The sequence below is a fragment of the Typha latifolia genome, chromosome 4 (genome assembly GCF_019914945.1).
Source record: "Typha latifolia isolate L0001 chromosome 4, TyphaL0001v2, whole genome shotgun sequence".
Lineage (NCBI taxonomy): Eukaryota > Viridiplantae > Streptophyta > Magnoliopsida > Poales > Typhaceae > Typha > Typha latifolia.
The window spans coordinates 2565843-2583437 of NC_133089.1; the positions used below are offsets into that span (position 1 = coordinate 2565843).

Consider the following 17595-nt stretch of genomic DNA (forward strand, 5'->3'; position numbering starts at 1 on the left):
AGAAGACTACTAGAAAAAAATAATTTAAATATATTTAAATAATGAGGAGGTTTTGTCATTTTTCTTTTTTTTTTCATTTTCTTTTTTGTTCACAAGATATAAATGTTAGTGACTCATAATTCAGGAATCTAGGTGTAATTTAGCCTATTTTCATATATACCCTTCAAAAGAATCAAAACCTCTCTGGATCGATCACTGGGTTTATCACGATTACCATCTATGTTTCCATATACATCTCTGAAATACAATTCGATCCTAGAACAATATGACCGACAATGCCGCACACTGCACTTCTACAAACAAAAGAAACTTGCAAGCTTCTCACTAATCAAGAGAGGACCTGCAAAGAAGTAATATTACTGAGCTAATGACATTATCGTCCTGTTGAAATTAAGGTTCAAGAGGCCGCGATAATTCAAATTTTGACACAACAGCCAACTTGGCGGAACCGTGGATTCAGCCTACATGGAGATGGCTTGTTCACATCTCTCTGTTTCCGTATCTACCTCATTGGTAAAACTAGGAGCTTTTGGGGTCAAACCGAGGATCTTGAACATCATTTGGTCAACGTCAAAGTCATTGTTTGGTGTCGTCAATAGCTTCTCGCCGGTGAAGATGGAATTGGCGCCGGCAAGAAAACAAAGTGCTTGTTCAGGCATGGAGAATCGCACACGACCTGCGGATAGTCTCACCATTGCCTTTGGCATCACAATTCGAGCAGTAGCAATCATCCGAATCATCTCCCATATCTCAACAGGCTGACATAGAAAAATTGTCAGTAATGGAATATATCAGAGACTAAGCCAAAGGTTAAAAAAATAACCTATTAGTTTGTTTGAAATCATGGACCCGTAGAGAAGTATTGAAAACTTGCACCTTTGCTCAAGAAGGCAATGGACTACTGGTAAAGGGCAAGGATATAAAACCAACAGACTGTGTAGAGGTAAAAGAGGCTTTCTGATAACATGATATTACCCATTGAAATATATACATCAAATCTTTAAGGCATTGTAAATTTGTAATAAAGTATAAAACTACATGTAATAACGAGAGAGATCTCCCTATTGATTTGATATAGCATATGATATCAATTATGGTCCTAATATGCTATTACCATAAGCCAACAGTATCTAAACTTACAGAAGAAAACATTAATTAATCTATCACCTTCTGGTCCTGAAGAGGTGTGCCTTTGACGGCAACCAATGCGTTAATAGGCACGCTCTCAGGGTGTGTAGGGAGGGTGGCAAGTGTATGCAACAACCCTACACGGTCCTCCTCTGCTTCTCCAAGACCAATAATTCCTCCTATAGATCCGAAAATTGGCATTAGCTTACACAGTTAAACGGCAAGATAAAGACTTAACGCATCCACTACATATCTAACAGCATCCACCTAACAAGGCTTTTATTAACTATGTTCCAGCATCCTCCTAACAGGGCTTTTCTTCATTATGTTTGATAAGTCGACCATGAAAAACCAATGTAAATTGATGCATTCATGGTGGTATGTATCATACATGCTACTTCATAAAAGCATTAGGTCATGGAACTACAATGACATCATATATAAAAATTATTGTGTTAGTAAGAAAGATGTTAATTATGTCAAAATAATATTGCTATGCCACTATTAATCGCTTCAGTGGAAGAAAGATGTTAATAATGTCAAAAGAACATTTCTATGCTTCAATGGACTAACCAATGGCTTCAAGAGCCAGAGCTGAATTACCAGAACAGACGTTTATTCCTGCCTCCCGGACATGTTGAAGTGTTTCCAGTCTCTCGTCATATGATCTGGTGCTAATTATGTTGGGATAATATTCTCTCGATGTGTCCAGATTATGGTTATATGCTGTAAGCCCCGCCTTCTTAAGTTCCTCCGCTTGCTGCTTCTCTAACATGCCTAAAGTGCAACAAACCTCCATGCCCATGCCCCTGCAAATAAGGCAAGCTTCATATTAATATCAAGCAAGCAGGTGTGACAGATATCCATTTCAGTTGCTAGACACTTGTTGATAGTGTTGATCCAAGAGAGAGCTTAGGCTGTCAGTCAGCATCAACCATAATTCATATCCTTTACAGACAATCTGTTGAGGCTGGAATAAATGTATGCTTGGTACTTTCTTGTGTAAGAGAGCTAAGCTAAGTGAAATCACTTTAATGATTGGTGAAACATGAAAACCTTCTTGCAGATATGTGACAAAATGTGCTTAAGCACCTTCCTGGGATTATCAATGAAGGTGAGCATCATGTTTGACATTTGTATATGTGGAACTTAACGCGCAACACTCAACCGGGTTATAGAAAATATCAAGTGAGTCTATATCCATAAAAAGATAAAATGAATGACAAATAAGCAATGTGCCAATGACAAATGAAAGAACCAATGCATCAGGGGCTTAGCAAATGAAATATGCATCTTCTGATAGATTGCGTTTGTTTTTCAGAGTAAACTTTTAGCTACGCAAATCCCTAGTGGCTGCTTATATAAGTAGTTTCATCCTGTCTCTATCACCTTATTTCCTTGACATATTCAAGGATCTGACTGAAGTTAGTTTTCCTGCCGACTGTGTCTCTCCATGCAGCTCCCATGCAAAAACGGGTGCTGCCAGCCTCTTTGGCCTGTAAGGTAACAAATTAATAAGTTTCAAAACCAAAATTATAATAAGTAGTATACTTCTACGAAAATGTTCCAAAGAAGCTCTATAATCAGTGGTGTAGTATGAGATATTCATTCATGGAATTTAGTTATATTGAAGAAAGAAAATGTGACTTTAGAAAGTCCAAGTTAAAATCTTCTCATATTGAAAGAATTATAACAAATTTGAACTGCTCACATAAAAGATAATGACCGGTTACAATTTAAAAAAGTCTTGAAGGGGAATATGAACTTTAATATTCCAGTAAGGCTTCTTTTGCACAAACACTTAAAGCTTAAAGGACAGCCAAATACTACAAAATTAGCATCATTTGAATTATAACAAAGGAAAGAAGATCAATTTTGCCTACGCAATCTTACTTCAATATATTTGCCCAAGCATAGATAAAGGAGAATGGTGCATTATGTAGCTAGATAAGTTGTCAATCATAGAAAAAAAAGGGGTTAAATATGTTTTACTCCTATACTTATACCCAAAATCATTATACTACTCTGAATTTTAAAAAGTTTCAAACTAATCCCTATACTTACTTACGACAAAAGTGAAACCGTTAGTTTTTCTTTACAAATTAGCGAAGAGCACCCAAAAAATTTAAAATAATTGAATAGTGGGCTAAATTCCATCCATTTTAAATTTTTATGGACAAAAATATCATTTCCCTCTTATATAAATATTTATCTCTCTTTAAGGAATACCAATATATTTTTTCTTCTCTTATTTTCTAGATTGCGCCAACTATATAGTAAGTTTTATTAAACCTATACTTTTATGAAGTTTAATAGTCAAATCACATTTAGGAACAAGACAAATATGAGTTAAAAAGATCAAATAAAAAACTCATCTATTTTGCTTAATAAATAAGGCAGGGCATTTAGGTCATTTGGACACGCTCCATTAATTTTGACAGAAAAATTAACAGTTTCACTTTAGCCATAAGTATATGGACTGGTTTGAGACTTTTTGAAATATATGGGGGTATAATAATAAAGTGATTTTGGGCATAAGTAGAGATGTAAAATATATTTAACCCAAAAAAAATTAATTGTAGAATGAAGAGTCTAAGAAAGGTCATCTACAGGTAGAGTCTGTAAACTTGTTATCATTATATCCGATCATCTTTGATTCTCAAGAGATAGGTCAAGTCAATTCCTTGGTTACTACTTAGTTAGCAGTAAGTGAAATATTAGAAGAATAAAGCTAGTTACCAATTTTTGTTAACCCAACTTATATACGTTTGAATTTTAGTAAAAGCATAGAGTGTGATATACTAATAAAAGAGAATGTCGCAATAAGCCTTTGTAATTTAGAAACTATATCTTTCTTTTCCTGCACTGACCTAGCACCTGAAATTATTGGCTACTAAACAATTGTCACGCCACACCTATAGGCTCTTTCCCAAAGTTTGCTCATGTTTATACTTTATAACAGAAATATATCATTAACAACCAATTTAATGAAAGAAGCTTCTACATGTTAAATAAGCTGTACCTTTTTTGCTGCTTCCAAGACAGCATCCTTATTCATCATCTTTTGGGCTTTCAATCCAGTGTGATACCTCGAGGACTGTGGACAGTATGAACAATCTTCACTACATCCACCAGTCTTTATTGAAAGAAGCGTGCACTGCTGCACTTCCCGGAATTTATGAACATTCCTGTGGACTTGAGCCTAAACCAATCCATGCATTTTTCATATTTTGATAAAGGGCCAATTGAAATCATCAGTTACTTTTCCTTTATAAACATATGTAAATTGATTAACAGCAAATTCAGCAGATAATCCATAAAGCAAAATAATATATGATAGGAGAGGTTTATTCAAAATTATTACTCTGTCTTGTATGATTTAAATGTTTTCTGTGTATTCCAGGAATGACTACTGACATCTAAACACATGCAAATTCCAATATAGTATATTTCAAGAGAAATCAACAAAAGAATTAAGATGCATTCAACAAAATGATGATCACTATAACGGGAGTAGTTTCTCCTAAACTCCTTGATCACCTCACATTAGTGTAGCATGCATTATATAGTGGGTTTCTCTTTCAGCCAAAATATTGCATAAGTGTAAACTGAAGTTGACAAGTGACCAAGCCTTCATTTGGTCTCCATCACAACCAGAACTATTCTAACTGGTTTAGGAGTGTTCTCTTTCAGCGAACATATCCTAGTCCAGCATTTTGTCCAGTAAGGCATGCCACTATTCTTCAAGGCATCAAACTGAAGATGACAATGATGAGATTGTTAAGCCTTCAATTGATCTCCATCTCCACAACTAATTTGAAGTTTCAAACTGGTTTACGGGTGACTATCTCTTTAAGCCAACATATTCTAGTCTAGATGTCAACATTTTTGTCTATCCTTCAATCCAGTAAACTGAAGATGACAACAATGATATCCCAATTCTTCGCTTGGTCTCCATCTCCACAAAACTATTTCTAACTGGTTTCCTAATTTTCTGGCCAATCTTCAAAACTCTTCGTTTATACTGCCAAATTCACACTTAAAGATATAGTCGGATCTTAATCATAAAAGAGATGATCTGATGTGAGAAATCAATACATAGACCAGTAATGTAATCAATGAAGTATAGGTGGCTCCTTGAAATCTACGCATGTGATAATGTAATACAACTTTACTACGGAAGAAAAATCGTACATGTTGGTCTCTAGCCGCATTTAGGGGTCTAGTGAGACATTCAATTAGGTCAATGTAGTGTTTAAGGACCTTAAAATCCATTAGGAACACAATTTGGTTTGACTAGATCATTAAGAGGTCCAACAACCAGTTATCCACATAGAATTAGGCTCCATTAGTTATGACAGATGGAAAGCAATTAGCAAGAGTCCTAGAACTTAAGAAAAGAATGAAATCTTTTTTAAGAACAAAAACAAAAGACACGATAACAGAGGATTACGCCATATTGCAAACAACTTGGCCAACGATTCAACAACCCAGCAACAAATCGCAAAAGAAGTGGGGAGGCTTTACCCCGTGGAAGAGGAGATCGAGAACGGGCGAGTCATAGATGGCCTTGACCTCATCTCTGGTCCAGTCGTTCCTGGGGCCTTGCTTGATGGTCCTCTCCGCCTCCACGGCGGCGGCGGAGGTGGAGAAGTAGGCGCCGGCGGCGGCTGCCGGTGGCCTAAGACGAGAGCGGAGGGATCGGATTAGAAGCATGTCTCTCTCCTCGGGTTTGTTGAGGAGAGGAAATTTGAAGAGTAGAAGAGGAGAGATGAGGAGGCGATGAAACCGAGAGAGAGAGAGAGGGGCTCTCAACTAACCCCCAGCCACCTAAAAGCGGATCCTATGAAGAGTTGGCTTTAGGAACTTTGGTGCAGATGGATACATGGCAAATGCTGACAGGTGGTTTAGGCGAATTTATACAACTTTATCCTTCCTTTTTTTTTCTTTTATCATAGATATGATATCCTACAAGTTTGGAAAGATTGCAAAACATAAGTTAAAAGAAAAAATGGCGGCCTGCAAAGAAAAGGGCAAGCAACTAATAATGTCTGTAGTGGCCGGCAGTCAAACGCCGCAATCAAACTCGTTGAATCATTAGAGAAATAAGGCCTTATCACCACCAATCTAAATTACAGAAACTATGTAGTTCTTGACTCAAGTAAATCACCATTCTTTTTTCTTTTTTTGCAGAGAGTAAGAGGTAGATCACATTAATAAGCAATATGATGACATTTGGGCTCCTAGAGAGTTCAACATCTAAGAACTATAATCTCGACTAGCTGATCTTTTCTCATGGCGATGAGACTGATCAGTGTGGTGTCTGTGGTGCTTGTGCCGTGATTCATCTCTGTCTCTGTCATAGGGATGTTCCCTGTGATGTCTGTGATGCTCATGAAGGCTGTTGTCGCTGCAAGTTGGACTCCTCCGCCGCTTATAAGAACCATCTTCTTTAGTTCTCTGCTTATAAGAACCATCTTCCTTAGTTCTCTGCCTGGACAGTGAATCTTCTTCATCTCTACGACTGCTTCTCTGCCTTGGGGGCGATGGAACCTGTAATTGACATGGACGAATAACAAAGATACTCAAAAGGAAATAAATGTAGCTTTGACAGATTCAGGGAAGGTGATACTTGAAAGCGCGACATATATCGTCCTTCAGGTGGTGGTTGGATACCAAGCCTCTTCAACTCATCATGAGGAATGGGCCGCCTGTTTTCATGAAATGCATAATATTGTGAAAGTTTGGTTTGAAAAATGCAACACCGCCACCGCAAAGAAAATCAGTGACCGGAAAGTAATGATAACATGCCAGAGCTTAAACCAAAGAAATAAATCCATACAAAGGAGCTCGAAATGGCCTCTCTCGACCACCGAATCGAAGCTGACCAGATTCCTTCTTGCCTCCTAGTCCCCCTCCTGTTGAATAGAGAGTATCAGAAGTGTTCAATATGACTTAAGAATTTACATATGCTCCAGTAGTGAAACACACCTAACCTCCGGGGTATCCATCCAGGCATCAGTTGCTGCCTATAGTAATCTACGATCACTTCACTGTCATCAATGAAGGAATGGTGTGCATCCTTCATGCAAGAGGAAAACGGTAAGAAGTAATGGTCATTGCAGCCGTAATATGATTGGAGGTTTAAAAAGTTATCATTCAGTTTGTTTCACAATGAACATAAAAGCATTTCGGAGTTCAGAGCCTCCCCATCAAACTTCCTGTTACTACGCTGCCTATCTCATTTCAATTATATCATTTGCACTTGCAAACCATTTTCCCCTCTACTGTTTCCTGTTAAGTGATAGTGACAGATGTGTATAGCATGCAATTATTCACAACTCCCTAATCAACTTGCTAGAAAAATTTTAAGGTGCAAATTGCTAGAAAAGTGGCCAATTACAGGTGACTTTCCAGGGCCTTATGAATAGTTCTAACTCAGTATGCTCAGAGAAACTAGGAATAAGATCAAACAACTAAGATCCAATTCTTATAGAACCCAAACTTAAGGAGCACCAACTTCAGCCTGATTCATCTTGTGAATAGGTTGTCGTTTAACAGTCTACCCCTTGAAAAAGTTAAGGAAAATACTTGCAAGATAGCAGAACCAAGTTATTTTAGATAACAATATGAGTAATAAAGGATCAAAAACATTAAAATATATACTTGGAAGCTTTTGGCACATGATGGATATAATAACCTCAGAAAAAATCCCAAGAAATATAGGATAGAAGTGAAACCTCATAAGCACGACGCATCTCTCTTTCAGATTCATATTCAACAAAAGCATAACCACGTGAGGCACCAGTAACTGCAAATAGTAAGCAAAACATCTAATAAGTGAAGCAGAAATGTTGGAGCTCATATGCTGATACGCATGTATAGATAATCACATCAAGAAAACAAAAATATTATCATGATAATAAATGATGTAGGATGACTTCCTGCATACTTTGTGGGACATTATTTTACAAGCATTTTTTCTTTACAGGCGCTTCTCCATAACAGAAGATATCAAATCTGAAAATACAAAACATTATTACAAAGCTCAAGGCCTGGAAGATATATCATCAAAATATTGAAACAGACACTATGAAATGAGAATAGGGTCATTTGTGAAAACAAAGGGTATTCCTAAAGGCAACAAAATTAGTAGGCTAATATTTTTTAGCTGCTTTGCATAATATTGTGAAATATTATCACTCAAGCACAAACAAAACAAAATGCAACAGTTACAAACATGCAAATCTCCGCATATTACAAAACAATCTTTCCACAAACAAAATCCAGAAGCAAAATTAACTTACCAATATCTCTCACCAACCGCAAATTCTTCACCCTCCCGTACTTGCTCATCACCTAGACAATCACCAATTCACACGAGAACAAACCTAAATCACCCAAACAAGCAATTCGTCGAACAGCCCACGTGCCAAAATCATACCTTTCTAAGGGTCTCCTCCTCGGTTTGCCAAGAGAGATGTCCCACAAATAGAGTACAGTACGGATCACCGATAACTTTGGGATCGCCAAATGGGTCATCTGATAAGCATCCAATTCTTGAATAATTACCACAGACTAGGAGGAGAGCAGCGAAAGAAAAGAAGACCAAGAACAAAGAAGTGGGATTTGTGTACAGAGGCCGGCCGAAGAGCAGAGAAGGGCGCGGTAGACGGCGTTGTCGTGGGGGAGGACGTCGGTGCCGTCGATGCTGCCGGTTTGGATCGGGTGGTAGGAGTCGGCGTAGAAGACGGCGTTGACGTTGTTCGAGGTCATCCCCTTGGCCCCGACTTCCGCACCTCTCTCGCTATGAACAGCCAAGATTGGTCGAGTAGAGCATAAAAGGCAGTAACTTCGGAATCCTCGAGTTGTTCCAGGAGCAGAGAAAACGATGAACCCAAAATAATAATAATAATAATAATAATAATAATAATAATAATAATAATAATAATAATAATAATAAGTTGCTACTCTAAATAGTAAATTTTCACATAAACTTTTTATCTAGTTTTTCTATAAAAAGTAACCATCTCAACTATTTAATACTTTTACAATCCAATTTTAAGAAGTTAAGAAGATGATCAATTTTAAATTCACCTTTAAGCAAATTTATCATTAATAAATTATTTGAGTGCTAGTATCTTATCTCGATTTGGCGGCTCAATTTTATTTAGTTTAATAACTCATCTGTATATTGAATTAAAGAAATAGCTTGACAACACAATATTTCAGAGTAATGGCTTATAACACAACTATTTAAAATTTAGATTGAACGCCTTTATTTATAAGTTAAAATTTAATAAGACATAGGTATTTTTGTATGAAATGTTGGCACTTTATTTAACTCATATCTAATCTTTACACTTTTGAATGATAAAAAAAAAACCCTTCCAACTCTTGAATGATAAAAACAAATTATTTAACATTTCTATTCTTTGAGATGTTAACGAAAATATTAATCTTAGAGTGTTCAAAAAGAAAAAAGAACTATTTAATATCTCTTGCTTTTGGTGACGTTTAACTTAAATTTTCCTCTTATTCTTGTTCTAAAATAAAATTAAAATGAATCTAACAAGACATCAAATTTATTACGTAAATTTTTTAACAAAAAAATCTAGCGAATAATAATGAATATTTCAAAGTCTTACGTCGTTAAAACTAAATAAGAAAGTCCTATAGAAACGGGCTTATCCCTATACTTAAAAGTCTAGATGAAATCAGCTAAAAAACCTATTCCTTCATATGAAAGATATATACAGGACTATATGATATATATATATACAGGACTTATGGGATAAAAGATAGGAAAAGATGAAAATTAATGAGTTACGGAGTTTAGTTTTTCCTTTCTATAGCTTCAAAATTACAATTTGTTGGACTCCGAGCAATCTTTGGCTATAGAAAGGATCTTTCAAGCAGTCTTTTGAGCTTACTCAGGCCAACCACAGAGAAATAGGCAGAAGTAATGCAAACTGAGCAAACTATAAGATTTTCAAATGCCAGTTAAGTAATGCAAGTAATCAAATAGTTGAATCCACAAGGCGAAGGCAGGAAAGAAAAGAATCCATGAGCCACACAGAAATGCCAATAGATCACTCAGTAGGAAAAGGAATTAGTCAGAAACAAAATATCAAACCATAAGTCCATTGCAGTTTCAATTACAAGTACAGGACAACTGAGATATTAAAGCCTTAGCAATACATCATCCCCCATAAGCATATATGACAGATGAAATGGAGTAGAAAAGGCAAGTTCGACGAATATACAGCATGAGTCCCTGCTCACAATAATCTTCTTGATGACCAAACTGTCGCTTCTTACACACACGAAGGGGAAAAAAAAAAGGAAGCCAAGCAGCTAAAGCATATTGAACATGCAAGAAAAATACATGGAAGAGCATGTGAACTCATATTGTTGATATGGAATTTGAAAAGATATTAGACCAAATAGAAGACCCTAACTGTAGAATCAGATGTACTGGCACAGAAATGGCATATTGATTTATATGTTCAATCACAGATCTCAGGTATCTGGAGTAGGGACAGGAACAGATGGTTGAGCTTGCTTATTTACAAGAAGGGGAGAGAGTGCCTTGACTACAATGCTCATATTGGGCCTAAACTCAGCTTCATATTGTACACAGAGAGCTGCTACAGCAGCGAGCTGCAGGAAAAGAAAGAGACAAATGGTCAATCTTTAAATTGCAAGAACACCATACATATCAGGCGGCAGGCAGATGTCTATAATAGTACAATATTTTCTATGCCAAACTGGTAGTTGTGCACGCATCTCTAATGCTATAGACAAAGCTAGAGAGAGAGAGAGAGAGAGAGAGAGAGAGAGAGAGAGAGAGAGAGAGAGAGAGAGAGAGAGAGAGACCTTGGCAACTCCTTTTGGAGGATAGTCTCCCTTCAATCTTGGATCTACACATTGTTTTACCTTGTCCTCGCTCAATCTTGGAGTTGCCTATATGTAAAAGAAAAGGCAAAGCATTAGATGGATTAGGTAATTGGTCAAATTATGCAAGCATTATGGATGTTACAACTTAAAACTCTTTGACACACAGGTCAGACCAATATCTACTCCTGTGCATCGATACAAGGAATAGTTGGTAAACTTGGTTACAAATTTCATGCCTTGTATTTGTCTCTCAACTTAGGTTGCTTTCATCGTTTTCATTGAATAGATTGCCATAATAAGTTCTCCCTGATGAGGGAGTGAAAGCTTACCCAAGTAACCAAACTCTGCTGTCCTCTAGGCATTGTATGGTCTACTGGCTTCCTACCAGTCAGAAGCTCCAAAAGAACGACTCCAAAGCTATACACATCACTTTTCTGGGTCAACTGACCAGTCATAGCATACCTGCATTACATCAGCAGAAGAAAGCCATTATAAAGAAATAAAGATCGTTCTCTGCATTAAGCAAATAAGCAAGCATATGGTTCTCTTTATTAAGCAAGTATGCAAGCATATGGTTCTCTTTATTAAAGCAAGTATGCAAGCATGTGGTGATCACCTCTGGTTGTGACGCATTATACAAATCTACAACAGTTTAAGGAAAGGATACTTTTCTTTTCAACATCTTGTTTTTTACTTCTTTTGTCTTTTCACTATCTTCAATTTTTAACTTAAAATACAAAGTAGGTAAACTCAACGAGTATTAAGATCTAAAGAGATAAGCAACAACCAGAATACTAAATGACAAGTTTTCTCTATAATTGAAACCTAGACAAGGTTGAAAATCTTGAGGATTGTTCATCTTTGACAGACCACATGGGTTCGAATTTTAGTGCTTTAGCATCTTTGAATCGAGTTTTCAAAGTACAACTGAAAGAAAATTAGAATTTCAGATGAAGAAAAAAAACAGAGTGCAGACGCATTAGATATCATACAGGACTAGAGGTCAGAAATTTTTGGGGGCATAAAACATTAAGTATAGAAATACCTAACTCTTAAATATAAACAAACAAAGAGATGTACAGAATACAAAGACGAGACTCGCTCGCGCCACAGTTAAAGCAGTCTTGTGCAAATCATCAGGCGAAATGCAGATGTGCATGTTGGGCCTATTAGAAAGGTTAATATTCATATGACTTGGTCATTCAACTTAGATAATTGGTAATTCTTTACATTGATCATTCACTAGCAGTAGTTTGCATTTTGTCCGCTGTTTTCTATTAACATAAAGAGTATGAGTATACAATTTGCATCAATATTACGAGATACAAAATTTCTATTTGCTCTTGAGATTGCATAACAGTAGCCCCATAAGGATCCAATTCTTACTTTGTATCATCTTTCTAGCACGTGACCTGGAAATTAATTGGCTATCAGATTTAAGACATCGATATGGAACCTAAACATCTAACATTTAAGGTATCATAAACAAATACCAAGCAACTACAAGTTGGTTAGGGCACAGTAACTATAATGTAGGACACTGTCATAATTGATCTGTAAGAACTAAGAACAATTGATAACTAAATTGAGTACTCAGTAACTGTTGAAATAATGCCATACGAATCTGCATAAGTATATGTTTGAGTAATTACTCAGGCGCATGATAACCAAAGGTTCCAAGGACACGTGTCGAATGGAGCCGAGCAGCCATATCTGGAGCCTGATTTGAAAGATTGAAGTCTGCAATTTTTGCTTTGAAGCCCTCAAACAAAAGAACATTGCTTGATCTGATGTCACGATGTATTATAGAAGGTTGAACCTTCTCATGAAGGTACTCTAGTCCTTTAGCTGCATCAATAGCAATTCTCACCCTTTGCATCCAGTCAAGTGCAGGACCAGGTTGTGCACCTTGTACTCCTTTTCTTCCTGTTTGTTGTCCAAAAAGTGGATAAGCATGCCTGCTTGCAAAATATATGACAGATACTAACATATTTATATATGTTCAGGTTGATAAAGAAAAGTGGACTTGTAATCCCTCTGTCATACCATGCAAAACATCATGCAAAGAACCCATGGTTGCAAATTCATAAGCCAATAAACGAAGATTTCCTTCCACACAATAACCCAGCAGTTCAACAACATTTTCATGCTTCAATCTTGATATAACTGACACCTGACATTAACAAAAATAGGTCACTCAAAGAGCAATAACAGAGATGACTGATAAAGCTAAATTGACATATATTGACTAGTAAGCAGGAATATGAAAACAAAATGCAGGAAAGTAAATTCCGGCATATTTTAAGCAAACAGACCTGGGTCAAAACTTCATTGTTTGAGTCAGGCTCGGATGAGACATCAAGTTTTTTAACTGCCACTTGTTTCCCATTGTTTAGAATAGCATAATATACTCTTCCATATGACCCTTCACCAACCAGAGCCTTCGAACCAAAATTGTCAGTCTTCTCCTTCAATTCTTCCAACAATAATGCAGGCACTTCAATGGGAGGAGGTGCCTTCTGGGGTTCATGTTTGGCACCAGTAGAAAGTTTTGAACCTTTTTGAAATCCTGTAAAATAGACAAAGAAGAACTTTAACAAAACATCGAACACAAAGCAAACAAGGGAAAGCAAAAAAGGACATCTTTGTAGGAAGAGAAAAAAGAATAGATCTGACAACCTGACAAGAGAAAACATTGCATAATAAGATCATACAGGCAAAAGGATAAGCATTCGCAAGTTAACCATGTAATATTCTAATGAGAAATGGTCAGGGAACCAAGAAACATTGCTACGAGTAAGAAATTTAATACTGAAGAGGTAAAGAAAATAAAGACAATTAAACATGTGTACCGAACAAGAAATCCTCAAAAACAAATATCAGTCATAAAAATAAGTGCTGACCAAAATGATAGTTCTTGAAAAAAAAAATACTTAAGATACTTTGAGGTTCTTATCAACCAAATAGAGTCAAACCTTTCAAAATACCCTACCCAAAAACCTAGGAGAACACACTACCATTTGGATCTGAAGTATCATTATCTAAAGCATTTAATTACTAATTGTAACAACAGCAAAAACTTGAAGACACTATCTAGGAATGCAAATAAACACATACCATCTAAGTGATTGGATGGGCTTTTGAGATATTCATTCTCATGTTCATGGTAAGACTCATCCACATTACAATTACAGCAAAGCCAGCGGCGCATCATACTCATCTGATTTACACTTCTTTGCAGTCTATGTACCTTCAAATCAAAAGAAGCCCATCAATAATTACTCGACATTTCTGCATTACAATTTGCATATATAACATGCGCAATGAACAAGAGATCAAGTTAACTATGGAAGTCTCATTAAAACAATCACCAGAGAACAGAAAAAGAATATGAATCAGTTAACACAAAAATATACAAGGTCATGTTTGGCATCACTTGACTATGTACCTTATAAACATATAAGCTACAAAATCAGGAGAAGTACGTTAATCTTCCTTGAACTACTTTTGTTTAACAATTTGCTTCCTTCGAATTCCCAATCATTTTTTGCTTTTCAATTTCTGTAAGCCCATAAAGCCACATCACATCAATATACATCAGACCGAATTATGTTATTGCGGATGACATTCATACACAATGTAATAAAAAAGTAAAAGAAAAGAAAATTGTTATAATGACAACCGAACAGGTTGAGGTATGATAGAAACGAATGCCAAGTAGGAATCTCAATAGACATCTCAGCTACTCCATGCTAAGCACGTGACATGATCTTAAGTACCCAACATAAACACAATAATCTGTACTTTAGTAAACAAAATCACCTCTGATATTAATTGACACTATTCCCTGTCAATACTCATAGCACTATCACTTTCAATTATCTTTTATCCCTTAAAACAGGTAGTTAGAAGGGAAAAAGAATCAATTTTTCCCCTTCAAATGGCGTGCGTTAAGATTAAAGGATATTTAAATGACCGCAATCGTCTACATTTATCACACTTATCCATATAATATGGGAGCAACTCGGCGAACTACACGAAAATGGACGAAATACAAATGTTTAGCTAAATAACAATACTTGCGAAGAGCTAACCACCATCAGGTGACAGCGACAGAATAATCCCAAAGTTATGAACCCCTGACAAAAGTAGAGCTCACTCACCAGCTCCCAGCGATATTGTACCCACCCTCGACAACATTACAGAGAACTCAGACAGGTAACAATAAAATCCTACCTCGAATTATACCAACCAAAAGCCCCCACTCAAAGAAAAGAACCAGCAAGCATCAAATCCAACCAAAAGCAACGCAAATCCCAAGAAAAATCCGAACCCAACACAGATTCCCCACCCCCGGAAAACCCCCAATTCTGCCCCCCCTCACACATCGGAATTCCTCGATCGGACCTATCCAACCGCAACAAATCCATCCGAAAGTGAAAACGTGGTACGGAAATTTACCTTCTCTCGGGTTCAGCGATAGGGTTTCTTGCAAAGAGAGAGAAAGAGAAAGAGAGAGAGCGAGAGAAGGAATCAAATGATTGGGGAGAAGAAGAAAGAAGAAAAAAGAAGAAGAAGAAGAAGAAGAAGGCGGTGGCTAAATCCGAATCATTTCGCTTCGGGCGACAGCGGAGCTTCGCATTAAAGCGCTGCCTTCCAACTTACTCTTTTTATTATATTTTATTTGCTTTGCTCCTTTTTTCCAGCTCCTGCTCTTAACTTATACATAATAGAATACAAGTTTTTTTTTTTTCTTCTTCTTAAAGTCCCCCACATTCTTGTGCCATAAATTCGAATTAGGGGTGTAATCCAGCATTGAGCTTAATGTAATAGAATTATAGGAAATATTACTCATTGTTTGTATATAAGTGTTATAATTATTTCGACTCTTATTCAGCCTACTTTATTTTCGAGCTTATTTTGAAGACAAAGCTCGGCTTTGGGCCTCTGGCTTAATTATTTTGACGGCCCTAATTCAAATTAGTGATAACACTAATATAAAACAGTTGGTTTTTTTTTTTTGGTTCTCTAAGTGCCTAAATTGAAAAAATATTTTAGGGGCTTCACTTAATTTGGTAGTAGGTTACAGTGGTTATTTTCGCCTGGATATTAATTGGCGGGCGTTATATTTTATCGGACTAAGCGTGCCGACATCCACTTCATTGCCTACCAAACTGGGTCGTTACGTTAGTAGTGGGTTTGATAAGTCTCGTAATTAGACTCGCGCACGTGCCACGCACGTTTCCTTAAAAAAGAATGCAAGGAATAAAGTAATTTATTTATTTATTCATTTATTTTGTTTTTCTTTTTTCTTAGGGAAAATTTTTAAATAACATTCTATATTTTAGTGAATTTGTGATTGGCACTAGTTTTTATGCTCTTTTTTTTTTAATTTAACACCTCCCTTTTTTTCTACTATAATTAATAACTAATTTTATATTAGACTATGGTTTATTTTTATTCTAAAAGATATTTTAATTTATGAACTGGCTTGATTCGATTCGTAGCAGTTGAGATTCAAGTTTGCACGAGATTTAAAATCTATGGGTGGAGGCACAGATTCCAAGGTGAGGTATGGTGGTGGTAGGCTGGCAGTGATGGGGTGGCACCGGTAGGGATGATGGTGGTAGTGGCTTACGGATGTGGATGCGATAAATAGTTGAAGGCTATGATTGGCCTACAATTGTAGTAGCGAGTAAGGATAAAAACTGTACGGGAGATAGAGATGGTTAAGATAGAGAGATGAAGGGAGAGAAACAGGCCTGCCCTATAGGACTAAGGGGATCGACGAAAGAGAAAGATTAAAAGCTAAATGAGACCTTGTCAACGGAAGAGGTGACACTTAAAGAGGGAGGAGGGAGATGTAAAGGCCGGCGGCCTAGTTGAAAGAGATGCCAGGACGAAAGTCAATTAATCTTTCAGTTCAAGCATATCTAAAATACACTAGAGGAATCGTGAATAGATCTAGAGGTTGGCGATGTTATCCAACTAGTTTGATAATATTCGGACGTCTGTAGCAGAGCAGGATTCAACTAATTAAATAAACTAAATCAAATAATCAAATAAGATAATTAGACTCAATCCATTAAGCCCAATCTCCCTTTGATGTGATCCGATCTGATCCGGTTCACATAAGATCTCACCTTAACTAAATATTTGGGAATGATATATTTGGTTGAGTCTTGATGTTTTATATTCGGTAAGGTACTTTGAGTTAAGTTATTTAGTTTGATAATTTTTTTTAGTATATTTCACTTAATCTAAGAATTTGATTAAGTTTAGTTAACATAATTAATAGCATGCTATTTTTTACACGCATCTGATAAACAAAACCATTTAAATTGTAAATATTAAAAATAAAGAGTGTAACCATAAAAAAAAAGAATTTCTTTTGAAACACTTGGTTTCTTTTTAGATATTCAAGAAAGTTAACCAACCGATATATTTTGATCTATTTAGTAGTAAACGAATTAAAATACCTTCAGATTTAATATATAATTATCAGAAATTAAGTAAAAGGACATCCATATAAGAACAATATGTTTTTGAAAGATATTTAATTTAAAG

At 36.2% G+C, this 17595-nt stretch overlaps 3 protein-coding genes across 3 annotated transcripts; all 3 read right to left on the reverse strand.

Moving 5' to 3' along the window:
- Positions 1–184: 184 nt before the first annotated feature.
- On the reverse strand, positions 185–5943 carry LOC140786181 (biotin synthase, mitochondrial). The gene is made up of 6 exons (XM_073134428.1): positions 5656–5943; positions 4151–4330; positions 2518–2624; positions 1732–1937; positions 1168–1307; positions 185–758 (listed from the first exon to the last, which is right to left on the reverse strand). Exons 1-6 carry the CDS (start codon positions 5842–5844, stop codon positions 462–464), a joined length of 1119 nt encoding a protein of 372 aa, XP_072990529.1. The 5' UTR covers positions 5845–5943; the 3' UTR covers positions 185–461.
- Positions 5944–6180: 237 nt separating this feature from the next.
- LOC140786182 (U11/U12 small nuclear ribonucleoprotein 35 kDa protein) lies at positions 6181–9044 on the reverse strand. Its single transcript, XM_073134429.1, has 8 exons — positions 8766–9044; positions 8573–8670; positions 8436–8487; positions 7869–7939; positions 7120–7210; positions 6971–7046; positions 6761–6839; positions 6181–6681 (listed from the first exon to the last, which is right to left on the reverse strand). The coding sequence occupies exons 1-8, from the start codon at positions 8902–8904 to the stop codon at positions 6388–6390; spliced, it is 900 nt and encodes a 299-aa protein (XP_072990530.1). The 5' UTR covers positions 8905–9044; the 3' UTR covers positions 6181–6387.
- A 1196-nt stretch (positions 9045–10240) lies between these two features.
- Positions 10241–15724, reverse strand: LOC140786618 (PTI1-like tyrosine-protein kinase 3). Its single transcript, XM_073135185.1, has 8 exons — positions 15490–15724; positions 14146–14278; positions 13344–13597; positions 13075–13201; positions 12681–12954; positions 11358–11490; positions 11008–11094; positions 10241–10791 (listed from the first exon to the last, which is right to left on the reverse strand). Exons 2-8 carry the CDS (start codon positions 14246–14248, stop codon positions 10651–10653), a joined length of 1119 nt encoding a protein of 372 aa, XP_072991286.1. The 5' UTR covers positions 14249–14278; positions 15490–15724; the 3' UTR covers positions 10241–10650.
- Between the last annotated feature and the right edge of the window lie 1871 nt (positions 15725–17595).